This window comes from Bos mutus, chromosome 21 (genome assembly GCF_027580195.1).
Source record: "Bos mutus isolate GX-2022 chromosome 21, NWIPB_WYAK_1.1, whole genome shotgun sequence".
In the NCBI taxonomy this organism is placed as follows: Eukaryota; Metazoa; Chordata; class Mammalia; order Artiodactyla; family Bovidae; genus Bos; species Bos mutus.
In genome coordinates, this window is record NC_091637.1 from 44,277,973 (window position 1) to 44,300,365 (window position 22,393).

General features: G+C 36.6%; 1 protein-coding gene across 6 annotated transcripts in view; it reads right to left on the reverse strand.

Moving 5' to 3' along the window:
• The window catches only part of BAZ1A (bromodomain adjacent to zinc finger domain 1A), an 86,126-nt gene that overhangs the window by 54,772 nt on the left and 8,961 nt on the right, over positions 1–22,393 (reverse strand). For all 6 annotated transcript variants that reach the window (XM_070358717.1, XM_070358716.1, XM_070358715.1 and 3 more), the window contains exon 2: positions 20,091–20,369. In XM_070358717.1, coding sequence (XP_070214818.1) covers positions 20,091–20,369 — 279 coding nt within the window. The remainder of the gene's footprint in view (positions 1–20,090; positions 20,370–22,393) is intronic.

Sequence of the window (22,393 nt, forward strand, 5' to 3'; positions counted from 1 at the left end):
ATTTGAGGACAGAGTAGAGAATGACAATCAAGAGATGGTCCTCATTATGACTAGAGCTCCTGTGTGCCAGATAAGTACCTAACTGACACAAAGTGCTCTCCTTGTATCAGCTCCTCAAGGGACACATTTTTCAGAAGATGAAATTCAGAGTCAGAGAAGTTAAATCATTTGCTTATAGTCACACAACCACTAATGGTATATATGTGAAGCCCATATATTTTCTAATCTTCCACTCTATTACTGGAGGTAAGGGGAACACAACACTACACTGACACAAGAGTAGTTCAGAGCTTTAAGCCCAGGTAGTCAAGAGGCACTTTTGGAGCCTCTCCAAAACACATTTCAAACTTAAAACACGGTTCAGAATGAAAGCAAGTCTGTGGAACAGCAGCAAGCACAGGATGAGGATATAGCCGAAGTTAGTCATAAATTTCTAATAGTGACCACCTAAAATGCAAACAGTCTTTTATGAGAATATTCTGGAATGGTATATGTCTTTCCCCAAAAAAGTTATTTTTGTTTTAATAGTCATTTAATAATAGTTATAGTTCAATTTGGGGCTTCCTATGTGGTACTAGTGGTAAAGAACATGTCTGCCAATGCAGGAGACCTAAGAAATGTGGATTTGAACCCTGGATTGGGAAGATCCCCTGAAGGAGGGCATGGCAACCCACTCCAATATTGTTGCCTGGAAAATCCCAAGGACAGAGGAACCTGGTGGGCCACAGAATCAGACATGACGGAAGCAACTCTGCACACATGCATGCACATAGTTCAATTTATATCCCAAAATACAAATTAATTAATATAAAAGTAAATTCTAGAAGAAACATGCATTTACAAGGCATTTGGGTAGAAGATAAATAATTAACAGCAAAAGATAAGAAGACTAGAAACCTGGGGAGACCTGCTTGACATAGAAGATTGTCCTTCTCTGTTTGGGTCTCTAAAAACGGAAAATGCTGAACTGATGGCGTGTTTCACACCTGCTTACCTGTGCTACCTTTTATTTCCTCGAAATCCAGATGCCAAGAACATTTATTTTAAAAATGTTATGCTTGAATAATTACTTCAAGTTTATAGGTAGAAACAGAGTAAAACCTGCTTAATTTGAAGTTTAGAGTTTAAAAAAACTAAAGGTTAAGTGATACCTCATTTTAAGTGGAGGAAACTAGACTACTCAACAAGTTTGCTACTTCAAACAAAAAGACTGTGAATTATGTTGATTACTTGTCAGTGGGGAAGAAGAGGTCAGGAAAGGTTGCTTTGTAATTTCTCTTTTTAGACAAATTGATCAGAGTAGCTCAAAGAATGTTTCATCCTGAACTGCTCTGAGGCTCTTTGTGGATCTGAGAACCACATCTTCTTACTTCTCCAATTGGCATTTGACTTATTATAAGCCTAAATATCCTAAGACAACTAGAATCATTAGATTCTTACTAAAGACTAAATCTTTTATTAAAAGATACATATAGTGAATAAAAATCTCTAGAAAGAAGAATTCTAGATTTAAGATATGGGCTATATCCTATGTATCTCCAAAGTTTCAAACACTTGGATAGTATCAATATACTGTTTAAACTCTTTAGTATTCAAAATTACCATGTTAAAGCCACATGATTAAGTTTGGTTAATTTCAATTAAATTAATGAAAGTCTCACCAAAATACTTTATACAAAATTCCAACTAGTGTATTCAAGTTAATAGGTATTCAAGGTGTTTGTGGGCTCAGCTTTATGTTGACACCAACAGAAACGATAACTTGTGAGGAAAAAAGACCAACATATGCAGATCAGAAAAAACAAAACATCAAACATAATGAAAAGCCATGACAGACTCAGCAGCAAGTGACTTCTGTTTCAAAATGCTAGTAGTACTTTAGAGCACTTCACTTGGCCTCAGTGTGAAGGATGGCTAGGCAAGGAAGAGAAGCAGGCCTTCTTGCCTTTCCTCTGTCCTACTGCCGTCCTGAACAAAAAAACAATGTCACAACCCTGGGATGAAAGAGTAGAACACGGGAAAAAGCCTGGGCTCCTGACAGCTTTGTGGATCTGCCCTTACACTACAACTTCTGCACTTGGTTCTGTGCGAGACAGAAATTCCTATTTTGTTAATGCCACTAATATTTGTCCTATTATAGGCACATGAGTCAAATACCAGCTGATAAGGAAAAGTGATATGAGCAATCCATCAGGTATTCTATTTATTAAACAGTAATCAGTTTATAACTTGACATATGTTAAATTTATTTTGAGTCAGAGTACTGTATTCTTCAATTCAGCCAAAAAAGCTGAGTTAAGATTTTCAAACTTGAAAGTTACCTTGTCATGGGCAATACAGATTTTTCAAGTCAGATTTGTTTCAGAAAACAAAGTCTGAAACAGGAAAGTAAGTTTAACAACCTCTGATTTGTGGGTGTGGCATAAAAGAGCAATATGAGGGATCCTTACAGTGACAGAAATATTCTGTACCGTGACTGTAGTAATGTCAATATCCTGGTTGTGATACTGCACCAGTGGGGGAAATTGTGTATTATTCTGTATTATTTTACAACATCATGTGATTCGACAGTTATCTCAAAATAGAAAGTTCAGTTTAAAAATGCTAATGATAAACATTAGGAAAATATTAACTCCAATTAAAAGCATTCAGTTCACATCATGGGGGAAAAATCAGTAAAAGATGGAAGTAATATATATGTATCACTGAAAAGCTACAATAAAGAATGACCCTGTAGTTTTGGCAGGACAGCCATACAGTTCAATAGAAGGGAGTTCAGAGATAGACCCAAAGTTCTATTTACATTCATATTCTGAAGGGGCAAAATTATGAGGACAGAAAACAGATTGCTGGCTGCCTGAGTCTAGAAGATGGAGGTAAAGGGTGACCACACAGAGGCACAAATGCCACTGCAGGGGCAGGGGTTCGATCCATGGCCTGGGGAACTAAGATCGTGCGGTCAGTAACAAGAGGCACAAAGAAATACTATAAATGTTTTATACACAACTATGCATCAAAAGTCAGAACTATACACTAAAACGGAGAAGGCAATGGCACCCCACTCCAGTACTCTTGCCTGGAAAATCCATGGACAGAGGAGCATGGTAGGCTGCAGTCCATGGGGTCGCTAAGAGTCGGACTTGACTGAGCAACTTCACTTTCACTTTTTACTTTCATGCATTGGAGAAGGAAATGGCAACCCACTCCAGTATTCTTGCCTGGAGAATCCCAGGGACAGAGGAGCCTAATGGGCTGCTGTCTATGGGGTTGCACAGAGTCGGACACGACTGAAGCGACTTAGCATCAGCATACACTAAAAAGGATAAATTTTATCAGAAGAAAGTAATGTACCTTGAAAGTGAAAGTCTCTCAGACCTCTCCAACTCTTTGCGACCCCATGGACTATACAGTTCATGGAATTCTCCAGGCCTAAATACTGGAGGGGGTGGCCTTTTCCTTCTCCAAGGGATCTTCCCAAGCCAGGGATCAAACCCAGGTCTCCCGCACAGCAGGTGGATTCTTTACCAGCTGAGCCACAAGGGAAGCCCAATGTACCTTAATCAAAATTAATTAGTTTACTACTTGGGATAAAGCCCTATCTGAATGTAACTTATTCATTTTATTCTTTAACATAAAAGAAAAATATTTATTGCTTTTCTTAAAACAATATATATGAAAATGGGTAATTGAAGTAGGTCTATTTGTTAGATCTCACGGAAGTATATAGATGGGTCCTACTAAGAAGATAGCCAGAGAGTCCTTTGTAATGCAAAAAGGGAGTAACAAATCCTTTTCTAGAATTTGTTTCCATTTCAACATCACAAAAATTCATCTTAAAATCCCTATTTTTCATAGAAAGAAGTTCAAGACAGCCAAATCAAACAAAATCAGATGACTTCTACACATATAAAATACAGGGCATAAAAAACTATAAGAATTTGCAAAGAGATTTTTATATAACAAATTAAGATGACAAAATTATACTTTTACTCCCTGCATTCTCAGATTCTTTGAGCTAAAAGCTCAAACAAAATAATCTGAATATTTTTTGTTATCCTTATGGTCAATAAGCATATTTAATATGATAAGGATGAAATCAACATGCTGAATCACTTGCTAAGAAGAAAAATACAAACACATCTTTATAAAGATAAAAGGTAAACATGAGCCCATCTAGTGTTAATCACAGGAAATTATTAATGAAGCACTACATTAATTTGGCATTACAGTACCTTTTATTTGGAATGCAAAGTCAAGCGGGCCTTAGGAAGGAAGCGTCACTACCAACAAAGCTAGTGCACGTGACAGAATTCCAGTTGAGCTATTTCAAGTCCTAAAAGATGATGCTGTGAAAGTGGTGCACTCAATATGCCAGAAAATTTGGAAAACTCAGCATTGGCCATAGGACTGGAAAAGGTCAGTTTTCATTCCAATCCCAAAGAAAGGCTTTGCAGAGTACATCAAGGCTTTGTTTGGCAGAGTACATCTGAGAAACGCTGGGCTGGATGAAGGACAAGCTGGAATCAAGACTGCCAGGAGAAATATCAATAACTTCACATATGCAGATGACACCACCCTTATGGCAGAAAGCGAAGAACTAAGGAGACTCTTGATGAAAACAAAAAGCCCAGATGTACTCTGCATCTAAGTTAAATAAGCAGGGTGACAATATGCAGCCTTGACGTACTCCTTTCCTGATTTGGAACCAGTCTGTTGTTCCATGTCCAGTTCTAACTGTTGCTTCCTGACCTGCATACAGATTTCTTAAGAGGCAAGTCAGGTGGTCTGGTATTCCCATCTCTTTAAGAATTTTCCACAGTTTGTTGTGGTCCACATGGTCAAAGGCTTTGGCATAGTCAATAAAGCAGAAGTAGATGTTTTTCTGGAACTCTCTTGCTTTTTCAATGATCCAACGGATGTTGGCAATTTGATCTCTGGTTCCTCTGGCTTGTCTAAATCCAGCTTGAACATCTGGAAGTTCATGGTTCACATACTGTTAAAGCCTGGCTTGGAGAATTTTGAGCATTACTTTACTAGTGTGTGGGGTGAGTGCAATTGTGCGGTAGTTTGAGCATTCTTTGGCTTTGCCTTTCTTTGGGATTGGAATGAAAACTGACCTTTTCAAGTCCTGTGGCCACTGCTGAGTTTTCCAAATTTGCTGGCATATTGAGTGCACCACTTTCACAGCATTATCTTTTAGGATTTGAAATAGCTCAACTGGAATTTCATCACCTCCACTAGCTTTGTTCAATTATTGATAAAACTGGAAAAAAGGGGCATAAGAAGTCTTATTTGGCTAGTGAATATATCACTAACATTCAAATAGAATGAATAAAACGTACCGTAATGCCAGTCAGTATGCAGGTTAGGAAGCAACAGTGAGAATTGGACATGGAACAACAGACTGGTTTCAAATAGGAAAAGGAGTACGTCAGGGCTATATATTGTCACCCTGCTTATTTAAATTATACGCAGAGTACATCATGAGAAATGCTGGGCTTTAAGATGCACAAGCTGGAATCAAGACTGCCAGGAGAAATATCAATAACCTCAGATATGCAGATCACACCACCCTTACAGTAGAAAGCGAAGAAGAACTAAAGAGTCTCTTGATGAAAGTGAAAGTGGAGAGTGAAAAAGTTGGCTTAAAGCTCAATATTCACAAAACTAAGATCATGGTATCTGGTCCCATCACTTCATGGCAAATAGATGGGAAAACAATGGAAACACTGACAGTCTTTATTTTCTTGGGCTCCAAAATCACTGCAGATGGTGATTGCAGCCATTAAACTAAAAGACATTTGCTCCTTGGAAGAAAAGTTGTAACCAACCTAGATAGCATATTCAAAAGCAGAGACATGACTTTGTCAACAAAGTTCTGTCTAGTCAAAGCTATGGTTTTTCCAGTAGTCCTGTATGGATGTGAGAGTTGGAGTATAAAGAAAGCTGAGTGCCGAAGAATTGATGCTTTTGAACTATGTATGGTGTTGGAGAAGACTGTTGAGAGTCCCTTGGACTGCAAGGAGATCCAACCAGTCCATTCTAAAGGAAATCAGTCCTAAACATTAATTGGAAGGACTGATGTTGAAGCTGAAACTCCAAAATTTTGGCCACCTGATGTGAAGAACTGACTCATTTGAAAGAGACCTGATGCTGCGAAAGATTGATGGCAAGAGGAGAAAGGGACGACAGAGGATGAGATGGTTGGATGGCATCACTGACTCAATGGACATGAGTTTGAGTGAACTCCGGGAGTTGGCGATGGACAGGAAGGCCTGGCGTGCTGCAATCCATGGGGTCACAAAGAGTTGGACACAACTGAGCGACTGAACTGAACTGGACTGACCTGTACTACCATATAAGCTTAAATCATACAACATGCTGGATTGATTTACATATATAGTGAAAATCATTACCACAATAGGTTCAGCTAACATTCAGCACCTCATATAACACCCAGCATTTCCTAAGTTAAAAAAAAAAAAGAATATTCGTCTTGTGATGAGAATTCTTGGATTTACTTTTAACAACTTTCCTGTATATCATAGAGCAGTGTTAACTATAGTCATCATGTTGTACATTACATTCCTAGTACTTATTTATCTTATAACTGGAAGTGTGTACCTTCTGAGTGTTGTTGTTTAGTTGCTAAGTCCTGTCTGATTCTTTGTGACGCCATGGACTGTAGTCCCCCAGGTTCATCTGTCCATGGGATTTCCCAGGCAAGAATACTGGAGAGAGTTACCAGTTCCTTCTTCAGGGGATCTTCCTGAGCCAGGGGCCAAGCCCACGTCTCCTGCATCTCCTGCATTGGCAGGCAGATTCTTTACCACTGAGCTACCAGGGAAGCCCACCTTTTGACTACCCTTCCTTCATTCTCCTTCCCTCTATGTCCTCGTAATGCATTTATCTTATTCACTCTTTCATTAGTCACACATATTTTGCTTATCTTTGTATTTTGATAAGTATTTTGTATTTAAGGTAAGTATTTTGCTTATCTTTGCCCTAAAAATTCTACTCCTACTACCAACAGGCTACATAATGCTAAGAGAACAATAAGTACTATGTTTTTCTGACACTTGATTAACACTTGCATCTAACACAGTGATTTTCAGAGAATTGAATTTAAGTGACTAAAACAAAAAATGACTCAAAATTATTCCATCAAGTTTTACTTTCTTTACAGCACTCATCAGTATCTGAAATTATCCTGATTTGTGTTTCTCTCTCTTGCACTTGAATGTAAGTCCCTAGTCCTTGTCTTATTCACTACCCTCTTCCCAATACCTACAACAAAACTGAGCATGCAATGTTCAATAAATGAATTACAAAAAATCTGGCTTTGTATAATACTAAACCAGAATATTCCCTACCACCTCTAAGAAAAAGTCATACACTGTTGTATTTTTCATCCCTTGAAACTGTGCCAAAAGACAGAAAAACAATACATAAATTAAAATTCTATTTTCCCCATGTTTGCAGTCATTTTCATCTTTTGTTGCCACTCAAAAGCATTCTTTCATCTGCAAGCAAAATATTTGAAGAGAAGAAAGCTTATATAGCCCAGAATGCAGAAGTAAAATCATTAAGGCACCTTGATAAGTACAATGGTTAAAAATATAAACAGAAGAACCTGTTTAAATGCAGGAGCTTTTTTCGTTTTGAATCAACAATCATAAGACAGTGTTAATTTTCAGACATTCAACAATATGGGTCAGTCTTAAGAGTAAATGATCAAAAGCTTAATCTAACCACATCATATACAATCCTATGTTGCTTCACACTTTGACAGAATTATAAAATGCTTAAGTAAAGTGAAAAGTAAACAGTAATCAATAAGCACATTCAATTTATAATCTTTCAACCCTGCTTCAGGGCTCTCTTTTAGTAATTTTTCACATTCATTCCTCCTACAGAGGAGAACTGCCTGGGCTTGATAACATCATTGCTTGTGACTGTAGGCAAGCTTCAGTTAGTTAACCTCTGTGCATGAACTCCTCAACTGTAAGATGAGCAAATGGGCACCTATCACATGTGGCTGCTGTGGGAATTAAATAAGATAGTCTAAGTTAAAAGTTTAGAACACTGCCTGGCATATAGTAAGTTCTCAAAAGCTTAGTGGTATTGCCATCATCTCTCTAAAATGTCATATAGTGAACTCGGAAGAACAGTAACTATGATGTAAGAAAATTAGTGACTGGCTACAAGAAAAGATGAGTCATCACAGCTGGCAGTACTTGTCTCTGACAAGTACAGGAAGGACCTAGCATCCACAGAGTGCTTTATGTGCCAGGCACTATGCTGGGCGCCAAAAAATATTAACCTCTGTGACAGACTACTGCAGTTATGGCCCCCACCTCCTTGATCCCCTCGCACGTTAACTCTAGATTTGCTCGTGTGACTTGCAGTGGTCTATGACACCAGCAAACATGGAGCAAGCTGAGGCTTGATATGTGCTTGCACACTGCGGCTTTGCCTTCTCTTGCTGCTGGGAACTCTATTCCTACCCTGGGAACAAGTTTGGATTAGCCTCTTGATAAGAGACCACAAGAAAATACCCACCCCGGGCTGAGGCCCCAGACATGTAAGGCCAGAGTAAGCAATTTAGACAATCTAGCTCCAGATAATAAGAACATTCCAGTCAACTAGGAAACATGAGAATGTTTATTGATTTATGCCACTAAGTTTTGGGGATGGTTTGTTATGCAGCAAAAGCTAACCAAATACAACCTCTATACGAATGGAGACACTGTTTTACAGATGAGCAAAGATTCCCAACACTAGTTAACTCAGGTTGGTTCCCAAAGCTTTTTCCACCACACAAAGCCACCTCTTTATGCTATACTCTGAGGTTCCAGATTAAAAGGGGATCTCTGGAAACTTTTTTCTAGAACCATTTTTAAAGCAGTAAGTAATCTTTCCTCTCTACCAGGAATCAGCACACTATGGTCAAAGGGCCAGATTCAACTCACTGACTGTTTTGTGTGGTTTATGAGCCAAGAATGGCTTTTACATTTTAAAATGGCTTAAAATAAAAATAAGAATACTTTGTGACACATGAAAATAATATGAAATTCAAATTTCAGTGTCCATAAATAATTACTAGAATAGAGCCAAGCTCACGTTTTTATTACGTATGGTTGCTTCTGCACTATTATAGCAGGGTTGGCTGGCTGTGCTGGAGACCATATGGACATTGAAGTCTATTTCCTATCTGGCTCTTTATTTTTAAAAAGGTATGCCAATATCTGCTCAGAATTACTCTCTTGGCATATGTTTTTAAGTTAAACAAAGGACCTTGCCTGGCCTTTAGTGATGAGTAGACTTTTTTTGTACTTTTATCACCCCTTTTCCGTTCACTGGAAATTATTTTAGCTTATGTCATTTCTCTAGGTTCTCTTTAACTTTTATTTTTGGATAGTCTCTGAATTGGTCTAAGAAAGACAGATAACTTCATTTTCAAAACAGTTATTTGGAACCATTGTGATCTTATATTGGCCAAATGGAACAGACCAGACAGGAAGTAGAAGATGATGTAGGAGAGAGATTTTATTCAGAAGGCCTCTAATTTCCCAGACCTGAGCCTGTGTAACAACCACATAGAAATGGACTTCCCTTTTATTCCTAACAGAGATTTCAGGGCAGAAGTAGCTATAGTCTCCTCTCTTTTGTGAGATTTGTCTCTAATATTCTCTGGCCACAGTGAACTAAGAACTTTAGGACTACTACCATTCTACTGACATCCTGCTGCTAATCAGTTAAACAAGACATGAACTGAAGTAAACACTGATTTCCTTTTATGTAAGAAAAGAGGTGACCTCAATTTACTTGCCGTCCCCCATTTTTATCACTTGTCTTACTACAAGTAAGACTCCCTTGATAGAGATCATAAGTCGTGGCAGAGACTCAGCTGACTCTTGGACTTCGTGTTAGCACAAGGGATTAATAAAGAAACTGCCACAGATACCAACCACCCTTGGAGAAGGGCATGGCAGCCCATTCCAGTATTTTTACTTGGAGAATTCCATGGACAGAGGAGCCTGGCAGGCTACAGTCCATAGGGTCATAAAGAGTTGGACACAATTGAAGAGACTTCAGCATGCACACACACACCTATTTATCAAAGACTTTTGAGAGGCATTAGACAGATGCTCCTAATGGCCAATGCAAATGTGAAGGTCCTTAGAACACTGAAGAAGATGAATACGTTTATATGATCAGTCCAAACTTAACTGAACTATTTTGTTAAGCATCAGGCAGTTGAGTCCATACAGAAAATTTACAACAGAAGTTTTATATGTTATTTGAATTAAACATGTTTAGAAAGACAAATTCATTTGTCTTTGTGACTACTTAATAGGGATTTTTAGGGTATAAAAAGTGTTTTCCAGGATGGCCTCTCAATTTACATTATTATACAAGTAAATAAGAATTCTAAATTTTAACTGTTAAGCTTGCAACAATATGGTAGTCAGGTTGTAAGTCTGGGTCTCTGGTATATACAATAATATACATCTAAAGAATATGGTTCCATTCTAACTTAGAATTCCAAAGAAATAACAGCTGTCCCAAATAGTCTTTTTTCCCCTATTAATAATTATATCATCAACATACTAGGGTCATCAGCAATTAAAGACTGAAACATCAATTTGGGGATGTTCCTTAGGATTCTCCTTGCCTAAGAACCAGGAACTTTGACCTTAAAAGGGCAGCAGAGTAAGCTGACCAATAGAAAGCCTTTATCTGAAAGAACTATAATAAACTTAACTAATATATGTTGTTAAAATTTATATACTATGGACTTCCGTGGTGGTCCAGTGGCTAAGACTCTGCACTTCCACTGCAGGGGGTATGGGTTCTCTCCCTGGTCAAGGCAGTTTCGTATGCTGCATGGTGTGCCCAATAAAAGTTATACACTCTATCTTAGCACCTAAATAAGCCTTCCCCCCCTCAATCCTTTCTGCTAATTTTTTCTCTGTCTTCAAATTTCTAGTCAAAAAACCCTTTTCCGAAAACTTCTCCTTGGATTAATCTCATCTGGATCCAGTCACTGATATCCAAGCACATATTGTTTAAATCAAAATAACTGTATTGTTCCTTACTTACACCTTTTATGTTCCTCTTATCTCCTCAATATATTTAGTATTTCCCTTTGTCCTAATATTAACGCATTTTAATTAATGCATTATGATTCACTAATATCATTTAGGTTAGCACAAAAAAGAGCGCAAAGATAAAAAGTTCATTTTCTCAAAAAAAAAAAAAAAAGTTCATTTTCTCATTTCCAATTCTAATATATAACAAGTACTACTCTCTATATTTTAGGTTTATGTGCTAATCTTCTCTTACTTCATTAGACAAAAGTGCTTGGAGCAACGCACCAATGAAACACAGAAAGCCACAGGGAATGCGCCTTGATAGTTGAATAGATAAGAGTTCTAGGAACTAGGTGGTCGGTCCCTATTTCATGACAAAATTGATATCAGTTTGTAAGATTAAAAGGAATTTCACAACCTGCATTTTACAAAGCAGTTCTAAAAACCATACTGAACTATAGTCTCTTACGCTTAATTAGAGAACATTTCGAAATGTTAAATCTAGTTTGGGGATAGTATTTGGAAAATCTAGCTACAGGGGAAACTCTTTGGTGCAAATCCAATTCTGCTTTTGTACTGATTTAACCTACACTGGAGAAAAGGTCTGTCATTAAGTCACAGATTATGTGAAAGAAAATGTAGGTCATTGTTTTCAAAGAGCAAATTCACACAAAGTTTAACAAACGAAATAACTTTCTCCACCCTCAGAAAAAGCAATATTCCAATTAAGCTTTTTAAACAGTTTAGCTAGTTTATGCAAAAATCAGTTAGAAACGGTGTGCATGGTTTTCTAATATAAGAAGCTATCCAAACCATTACTAACTGAAAAAGTTACTTTAAAAGAAAAAAATTTAGTGTTATATACAAACCGCCCCCCCAAAAACTGTGCACTATTTTTTTTGACCATGGTTATCTCTGAGAGGAGCATTTGGGAAATGTATTCCAGGCGTTCACCTTTCACTTTTCTCTGCTACATGTGAGTTTTTATAGGGGAAAAAAGCAGATTTTTAAAAAATGAGAAAGTTCAGTCTTAATAAGCAGAGTATATAACTTTTTAAAATTTAAAGACCATTTTTTTTAGAGCAGTTTTAGATTCACAGCAAAACTGACAGGAAGACACAAAAATCTCCATACACTCCCTGCCCCAACACATGAATAACCTCCTCCTCTTTCAGCACCCCACACCAGAGAAGTAACACTTGCTATAATCAATGCACATACACTGACCATCATTATCAGCTGAAGTTCACAGTTACTAAGTTTCACTCTTGGTGGTATACAGTCTATGGGTTTGGACAAATATGTCATTATAGCACCACTGAGTATTTTTACTGCCTCAAACATCCTCCAAGTTCAACCTATTCATCTCCATTTCACCGTTCTCAACCCCTGGCAACCACTGATCTTTTTCACATTTTACCTTTTCTAGAAAGTCATATTGTTGGAATCCTACCATATGTATCCTTTTCAGATGGCTTCACTTAGTAATACGCATTTAAGGTTCATTCATGTCTTTTCATGCTTGAAGGCTCGTTTCTTTCTAGCACTGAATTAATATTCCATTGTCTGGATGTGCTGCCATTTATTTACCCATTCACTGACTAAAGGATATTTTGGTGCTTCCAACTTTTGGCAATTATTAATAAAGCTGCTAGAAACAATTATGTGCAGGTTCTATGTAGACATAAGTTTTCAACTCCTTAAGGTAAATACCAACATGCAAATAACCTTTCAGAAGTTCTGAGTCATCCATCAATATCATGAGAATTAAAATGAAAGCATCCAGCATACTGCCATTCTGCAATGTCTTCAAACTTTATCAAAATATACACTGAGCCAGGCCAGTATATTTTGGAGTTAATGTTTAGTCCATCTCCTCCTTTAAGGTGCCATTTCTTGCTGCTGTCAGTATATCTGCTTTTAAAAGTACCTTCTCACACCTGTTGTTTCGCATTTCCTATGAATCTTTCAGCTCCCAGAACATCTTGACTGTGCTTGTAAAATGCCTGAAAACAAGCTGCCCAAAGCCTATTTTAACTAAAAAAAAAAATTACCAAATATAAAATTATAATTCTGACTCATTTTTTAAAATTCTTTCAAACTCTATAGTTTTTTCTTTACACTGAATGACTCAACAGTCCAAAATGTTTATTTGTTGTGTGATTTCTACCTCCTTTTTCCTAATTTAATTCTCTAGTTCTAGGCTTAGGGACAAAAGATGAGTTTATCATGCAAGAATTTGAGCTCTAGCTCATCATCCTCCTAACCTTTCATTAAACAATGGTTATCAAGGTGGTTAAAAAAAAAGATGGTAAAGTTAGTTGAAACTTGGATGTCTTGAAATCTGCTTCTATAGCATTGTAAATCTGCTTGTGTAGCATTGTTAGAAGATAACATAAAAATGTGGGATGACTGTCTTCAAAAACAAACAACTATGTCTTTCTAAGAAATTCTTAACTGTGGGGTTTCCTTTCAGAGTTGTAACAGAAATTTGATTCCAAGTTACAGTGTCCCAGGCGCCTACTGTTTAGCCTCACATCACTACTAGCATGTGACAACAAACAAAAATAAAACACTAAAACTACATGGCTCTCTGTAACCTAAAGGGGTGGGATGCTGTGGGAGGTAGGAGGGAGGTTCAAGAGGGAGGGGACATATGTATACTTATGGCTGATTCATGTTGAGGTATGGCAGAAGCCAACACAATACTGTAAAGAAATTATCCTTCAATTAAAAATAAATAAAAAATACAACTGCATGGCCACTGATAAACACATTCAAATGCTAACAAGACAATTACAGCAAAGACAGTATTATATTAATATAGCTTTTAAAAGTCCACATTCATTATGCCATTTTATCCCATGAGGCCACCCTGTAAGTCAAGGGTCCATTTAACACATGAAAAAAAGACCGAAACTTAGAGTTTAAATCACTTGCACAGAACCATACAGCTAATCACAAATGGCAGAATCCAAAACCAAGGACACAGTGATACAGAGAAAGAAATAATTTTGTAAGTCAGGCCTATCTGAATTTAAATCCTACCATTTATGACTTGTAAGATTGGAATGGACAGTCCATGACTCCGCTCTGTACACTGCTTAATCTCCAGTGTCTGGAACCAGTGTAAGTAAACAGTAGGTATCAGTAAATATATGTTAAAAAAAAATTACCCCCCCCAAAATCACAACTTCTTTGGATCTGTTTCCTCATCTGTAAATGGAAACCATAAGTCCCTGCTTCATATCTGCTGATGTAATGTATATACAAACATCTGGTAGTTATTTAAGAATTCACAGACCTGACTGTTTGGTGGTTTTTTCACAAGACCACTCATCCCTTCACTTCTCCCATAGGCTCCAAGGAAGTAGCAGAAAACATATTTCAGCATGACTGGCAGGCAAGCTGGTGGTAATGCAGATGGGCATATAAAGAACTAATCTGGTGTGGTTCAGTAAGGTAGCCTGCTGTTCTCTTTATCTAACACAGAAATGACAAAGGATCTTCTAGAAGAATCTGTCAGCTTGCTTGCTAATTTCAAAACAGAAAGTTCTGGTGAGGAGGGAAGCACCTAATCTCTAAGATGCAAAAAAGAAAGGAGGGAGGGATATCTAAAGATAAATAAGACAATAAGAATACTGAAGTGAGGAGATCCAGAGTACCCATACTGAAATAATTCAGCCTAAGAAGGGGCCCATCCACTTCTCTGTAATGTAGCATGTTCTTTCCAGTAAATCTAATTCTAATGGATGAAGAGGTCTTTAGGACCACTGCTAAATTCTGCCAACAGAGATAGAAACAAAAGGTAGATACTTTTGATACAAAAGCTTAAAAGCAAAGGGAAATGGTGCTGCAAATGGTACCATCGAGAATATGAAAAGACAACTCACAAAAAGGGAGCAAATATTTGCAAATCACGTATCTGCTAAGGGACTTGTACCCAAAATCACAAAGATCTCTTGGAACTCGGTAATAAAGATAAATAACCCAATATTAAAATGGGCAAAGGACCAGAGTAGACATTTCTCCAAAGAAAATACACAAATGATCAATAAGCACATAAAATGATGCTCAACATTATCAGCCACTGCCGCTGCTGCTGCTAAGTCACTTCAGTCGTGTCCGACTCTGTGCGACCCCGTAGACGGCGGCCTACCAGGCTCCCCCGTCCCTGGGATACTCCAGGCAAGAACACTGGAGTGGGTTGCCATTTCCTTCTCCAATGCATGAAAGGGAAAAGTGACAGTGAAGTCGCTCAGTCGTGTCCGACTCTTTGCGACCCCATGGTCTGCAGCCTACCAGGATCCTCCGTCCATGGGATTTTCCAGGCAAGAGTACTGGAGTGGGGTGCCATTGCCTTCTCCTATCAGCCACTAGGGAAATGCAAATCAAAACTACAAAGAGAAACCACTTCACACCCACTAGGATGGTAAAACAAAACAGATGGACAACGTCCATCTGCAAACAAATGCATAAAGAAGTTGTTACATATACACAATGGAATATTACTCAGCTATGAAAAATAACACATTTAAGTCAGTTCTAATGAGGTGGATTAAACTGTAGCGTATTACACAGAATGAAGTAAGTCAGAAAAAGAAACACCAATACAGTATATTAATGCACATATATGGAATTTGGAGAGACGATAACGACAACCCTATATGCAAGACAGCAAAAGAGACACAGACTTTTGGACTCTGTGGGAGAAGGTAAGGGTGGGATGATTTGAGAGAACAGAACTGAAACATGCACATTACCATAAGTAAAACAGATGACCAGTGCAAGTTCAAAGCATGAAACAGGGCACTCAAAGCCAGGGCTCTAGAACAACCCAGAGGGATAGGGTGCGGAGGGAAGTGGAAGGGGTGTTCTGGATGCGGAGGACACATGTGTACCTGTGGCTGATTCATGCCCATGTATGGCAAAAACCACTACAATATTGTAAAGTAATTAGCCTCCAATTTAAATAAACTAATTTTTTAAAAAAAGATTTACAATAATAAATATGTATGGCTTGGTGAGGACATGGACAAACTGGAACTCTCATACATTGCTAGCAGGAATGTAAAATGATGAAGCTGCTTAGAAAAGTTGGAAGATGCCTTAAATGCTAAGTTACCATGTGACTGAGCAATTCTACTTCTATGTATATACCCAAGAAAACTGTAAACATATGTCCACACAAAAACTTGTACAGGAATGCTTATATCAACATTATTTATAATTGTCCAAAAGTGGAAATGACTCAAATTTATCTATCCATTGATGAATGGATAAACAAAATGTGATAAATCCATACAGCAGTATTAATAAAGAGAAATAAAATACTGATACATACTACAACTCAGATGAACCTGAAAAACATTGTACTAAGTGAAAGAAACCAAACACAGAAAAGAAAGGTACATACTTTATAATTTCATATATATGAAATATCCTGAATAGACAAATGCATAGGGATGGAAAATAGATTAGTGGTTGCCAGGGGCTGAGGGAAAATGCAGTTGGGAGGGCCTGTTCATTGGTACAGGATTTACTGGGGTGATGAAAATATGCTGGAATTAGATAGCGGAAACAGTCACATAACTAAAACCCACTGGGTTGTACACTGGGCGAATTTTACAGTGTGTGAATATTATATCTCAATAAACTTTAAAAGCAAAGGTAGATAAAAATTTATGCACTGTGCAAGAAAATTCTCCTAACTTCACACTCTTAACTTTCAGAGAGTGGCAAGTGGAAGTAGGAACACAGATATCTCATACTGTGGATCCTATGGATCCCCATGAAGATAGAGCCTGCTATTTCTCAGGCACTGTAAGAAATCCATTGAATTCTCCAAATAAGTCCCCTAAGGATAAGCCTCAAGACACAATTAGGTACAAAGGTCACAGGAGCCTGCAGTTAAAGTCAACAGAGATACTGAGGAAACTCAATGTGATGCTTCTCTCATCACTGAAGCCAGGTTTGCCCTAGCCCACCCAGAGGACACCAGAACCTTACCACTAGCATCATCACCTCAAAACTGAATTCAAAGGCTTTCTTGATGGCTCACTGGTGAAGAATCCTCCTGCCAATGCAGGAGACATGGGCGCAAGTAACAAATACATGTTGTTGTTGTTCAGGCACCAAGTCATGTCCAACTCTTTGTGACCCAATGGACTGCAGCACACCAGGCTTCTCCCTTGAATTTCATGGAGTTTGTCCAAGTTCATGCCCATAATAAATAGATGGCGGTGGTACAATTCCAACCAAAGGAAATTTAGTCAAGTTTAATATATATTAAAGTTATTTAAACTGAAATTTAAGTGAAAAAGGTGAAAAGATAAGGGTGTACGCAGAAAATAGTACCTAAAGTTGCAGAAATCCCAAGTCAGGCTTGAAGCTTAATTACAATATAAAGTAATAGAAAAACTAGCCAATAATAGAAGAAAAATACTAACTTGCATATAAGACTTGTGGGCCAAAAGCAGCATTATTTCCCCAGTAAAATGCCACTATATTCTATTTATACAGCAATTCAAACCCCCCACCCTCGCTCCAGCCACGCTCTCATTTTAGTCTCACAAAAACCTGAAAATATTTTGTCCAGCAAGGTCAGTCTGACTCCAAAGCCTAAACCTTCAGTATCACACAATTCTGCTTCCTATAAAACTAAAAATTTATACTTTTTCTCAAACTATAAACAAACATCAAAGACAAAGATATTTTATTAAAACCAAGTGGTGAATGTGTATTTATTGAATTTTTATTCATTATTCCTTAATTCTACTAGTATTCCTTTTACATATTTTTTAAGTCTTTTTAACTTTACATTTACTGAACATTTAAAAAAAAGCAAAAAATGAAACAAAAATATTTGCAACAAAGTGACAAAGAGTTTAATATGCCTCATATTTAACAGCCCTCTCACAAATCTACTAATCACAGACAAACCAAAAGAAAAATGAGCAAAGGACCTGAAAAGCATATTAAACACTGAGATATCATCAAATCTGGCAAAGAAGAAAAGACCAAAATAATCAATGTTAACGTGAAGAAACCCAGGCCTAGCCTCTACAGTCACTCTGGACCTGGTTGCTCCTGAATCACCTCATTCACATTTTTTTTTTTAATATCCCACAAGTTGGCATGTTTGTCTCTCCTTTAACTGAACTCTTAAAGGACATCTTAATAATCCTTTTTACATCCCCAATAACTAGCGTCTACCCTCTAAGTGACACTCATGAATCACTTAAGCAGTATGTGGATGAAAGACAAAATCAGAGCAATCAGAAATATCTGGGCCTGAGATGACAGTGCAGAAGGCTAGACTCTGGCACTATTACTTCCTGAGGTCTCTGCATCTTATCATCCACCCAGCTGCTAAAGGCAAAAAATAAAGATTGAGTCATCAATGATTTCTCCTTTCACACCAGATTAAGAACAGCCAATATGTATTATGAAAATAAAGCCTTAAATTACTCAGAAAAATATCAATTTCTTATACTTTACCATTTAGAAGCTTCATAAGGCAGAAGAGTGTTTCTAATGAATAATCAACAAAATTGTGACTCTCAGATTTCCCATTTCTACAATGTATCCTAGTTTACTACTGTGATTAAAGCAATAATTATCTGAAGCCAAAGACAGTTGGTACAACTTAAAAAAGCTATGCAAAAAACACTAAACAACTATATTCCTAGATGTAAGCCATATTTAACCTAGTGTTAAAGGTTAATGTATCGCAATGATTTGTGAGTTAAAAAACACTATTGGCGTAAGTCAAATAAAATAATGACTATAAGGAGAAAAAAATTGCCCTCATCCTCAAATAGGCTCTTTTCGTAATACAGATTGGTATGTTCTTGGTGGGATTACTGGTGACATACCAATCTTTCCTCTTGAAAATAAAGATATGTCTTTTACTAAATGTCAGGAGACAAATGAAAAATGTTTCAATTTTTACCATTTTTTACTTCTACAGTTAAAAAAAGAACTTGTTCAGTAATTCACCAAAATCAAATTCAAACATAAATATCTTTTGGCTTTTTAACATTCACATAGAGTAGCATTTAATAAATGAAATGGATTATATTAAAGACATTATTCTGAAATTACACATAAATTCATGATGATTCTTCAAAATAAAATAATAAAGAACATAATTATTGACATATAATTAAGAACATATATAATAAGTTTTGGCTGCTGAAGTTTAAAATTCAAAAAGAAATAAATTTGCATTCAGGTTAACAAAGAAGGGGAAAAAAGGCATCCCAAAAGAGTCACTGCCTCAAAAGAGGGTATAAAAAGTTTTAATGCAAATAAAGATTACTATAATAAGTATCAGTGACTAGCCAATCATAAATTCTTAACATTTCAGAAAAGCAGATAATTTTTAACTTAGTGCCACAGACAAACTCATTTTAAATTTCATATATGAAAAATCCACTTTTTTCTGGGTAAAGAAGAGAACTTAGCAAAAATTCTCTTAATCTTATCAAAAATGTAGTCCTCATCTTATCAAGAACTACTAAAACCCAGCAAGAAATATAGGCATATTTAATAGATAACCTAATGACAACACAGTAGATACATTTATCTAAGATCTTTTTACTGGTAAAAAAGAGAGATGAAACTCTGATATAATAGAACACACAGTAAATGAAAAGGAGAAGGAAAATGGTTTATAAAGCAATAGACCAATCTTCAAGATATTTTGAGTGAAAAAAGGTATAAAATACAGTATGTTACCTTTCGCATTGAAAGGGGCAGGAGACTGTGTGTGTGTGTGCGCGTGTGTACACACTTTTGGTGGTCTATACCAAAATCAGCTTTGGAAAAATACATATGAAACTGTTAACACAAGGGTTATTTGGGGGGAGGATAAAATGGTAGCCGGAAAGCAGTAAAAGGTAAGCTTTCCCTCATTTCATCTGCTTGTGTATTTTGAATCTGAGCAATGTGAATGTATGTATTCAAAAGAAAAAATTAAAAGTACTTTACCTTGCACCATTGTTCCTAATGACTTCCACAGTTTCTTCAACAAAATATCGATCCTTGATGTATGCAAAAATATCATCACAAATTTCATGTAAGCGTGAACGATGGGTGAGGTTGGTCAAGTATAAAACTGGAACTATTAGTGGTTCTGGAAAGCTCTGAAGATTCTGTCTCGCTTTTCTTTCTGACTCAAGTGCTTCCTGATAGGTGAGTCCAGGTCTGCCCGTCACAGCACAGCTCCACACAAGACTGTTGCACAGAATGGTTCGCTCAAAAAAGTCACTGATTCAAAAACACAAACAAAAATGCATTACCTGTCATTCACAAGTTTTATATTAAAAGCTGACAAAGGATTGAGCCTTTATTGCAAAATTTTATACAGAATCATATAACTCATACAAAAATTTAGGGACTGGTCAATTTATACATTAATACAAACATAAGAAAAAGTATATTTAAACTAGACATTTATAGTTTTCAATTTAAAGGTACATTTGGCCAAAATTGGACTGTGATTTCTATCAGTTTTGAAACTGCGTGAAACAAAATAAACTCAGCCTTTCTTTTTCCTTCTAATTTTTAAGCTTTCTATTCCAAAGCAGTCAAAACACTGAATTCAAGCACTTGGCTATGAATTTTGAAAGGGTTTAACATAATAGTGAAAAACTGGGAAATCTAAGCATCTAACAATAAGAGAAAAGTTAAATAAATTATAGTACTTCATACAATGAAAACTCACAGTCATGAAACAGTAAGAGAGTTCTTAAATAATGTAAACAGGAAAGACAACTTTCCAGTTTGCTTCCATCCTATATTTTTTTCAAAGTAAAAGCTTACCAAGACAACTAATGGTTCCCAAGGGAAAAAGTAGGTGGGACAAATGGGGAGATTGGGATGGACATATACACACTACTATATATAAAACAGATAACTAACAAGGGTCTACTGAATAGCATGGGAATTCTACTCAATACTCTGTAACAACCTAATATAGGAAAAGAATCTAAAGTAGATATACATACATGTATAACTGAGTCACTTTGCTGCACACTTGAAACTAATACAACACTGTAAATCAACTATACTCCAAAAAAAATGTAATAAGTATATAAAAAAAGCTTACCAAAACTATATAGAATATGGTCCACTTGTGTTAAAATTAAAAAAAGAAAGATGGAAGGAAAGTAGAGAAATGGCTTAAGGAAGCATAAAATATTTCTGGAATTGTAATACAAAATATATGTTATATTAATACAAAAATCAAGGTAACAGCTACAGAATGGGGATGGGATTAAGGGACCATTCTACTCAGTGTTTTTCTACACTGTTGGGATTTCTTACTACGGCACTGATTTCTCTTCAAAACTTTAATTTGGTCATTTTTAAAATGCAAGAGATCTAGTATAGAGATAGACTTCTAAGGTATATTAAGTAGAAAAAACTCAATCACTGAATGATATAATTCCACATGCATTAATATAGTAATAGCAAAAATGTGCAAAGGTTTGCATTTATACAAATACCATAAACAGATGTTCCCTATGGAGAAAGGGAGGAACTGGGAAGGAAGAAAAGAAAATTTGTCATTCTAAATATTTCCATATTGTTTGCGTTTGTAAAAGTATTTAGTTGATTGCTCGAGGTCTTAGTTGCAACACACGGGATCTTTGATTCTTGTTGAGGCATGCAGGATCTTTACTTGTGGCATGTGGAATCTAGTTCCCTGACTAGGAACTGAACCCACTCCCCTTGCATGGAGAGTGTGGAGTCTCAGCCATTCAACCACCAGGGAAGTCTCTATTTGAATTTTTATGATGAGTATTCATGTTTTTGTAACAAAAATATCTTTAAATGGAAAAGGTTAGAAATATGCAAAAAGATTAACAATAGTTGCCTCTAAGTGGCAAAATTTGGGTAAATATTTTGCCCTCTTCTATATTTTGGTCTCCTTTTCAACAATTATGTGTAACCAACATAACTCACAATTCTCTAACTTTTCCTCCTTCCTGAGATTCACCTTCCCTTCTACTGTCATTCTAAAAATTGTTAAAAACTATTACATGCGTATTTCCTCATCAGTATATCTGTCCAGGTTACCCTTACAGTAGGGTCTGATTTTCAAAGAAGATTTGGAATAATTCCATTAAGATAGTTTCATTTGTATATTTGTCTGTAGTCTACAAGAACAACAAAAAATAAAACCTACAGAAGTAAAGAGAAACTAATCATACCTTAACATAAATGAGATCTAAAGAGATAACACACATAAGCCAAGTTACACGACTGTGCCTGCATGCTAAGCTGTT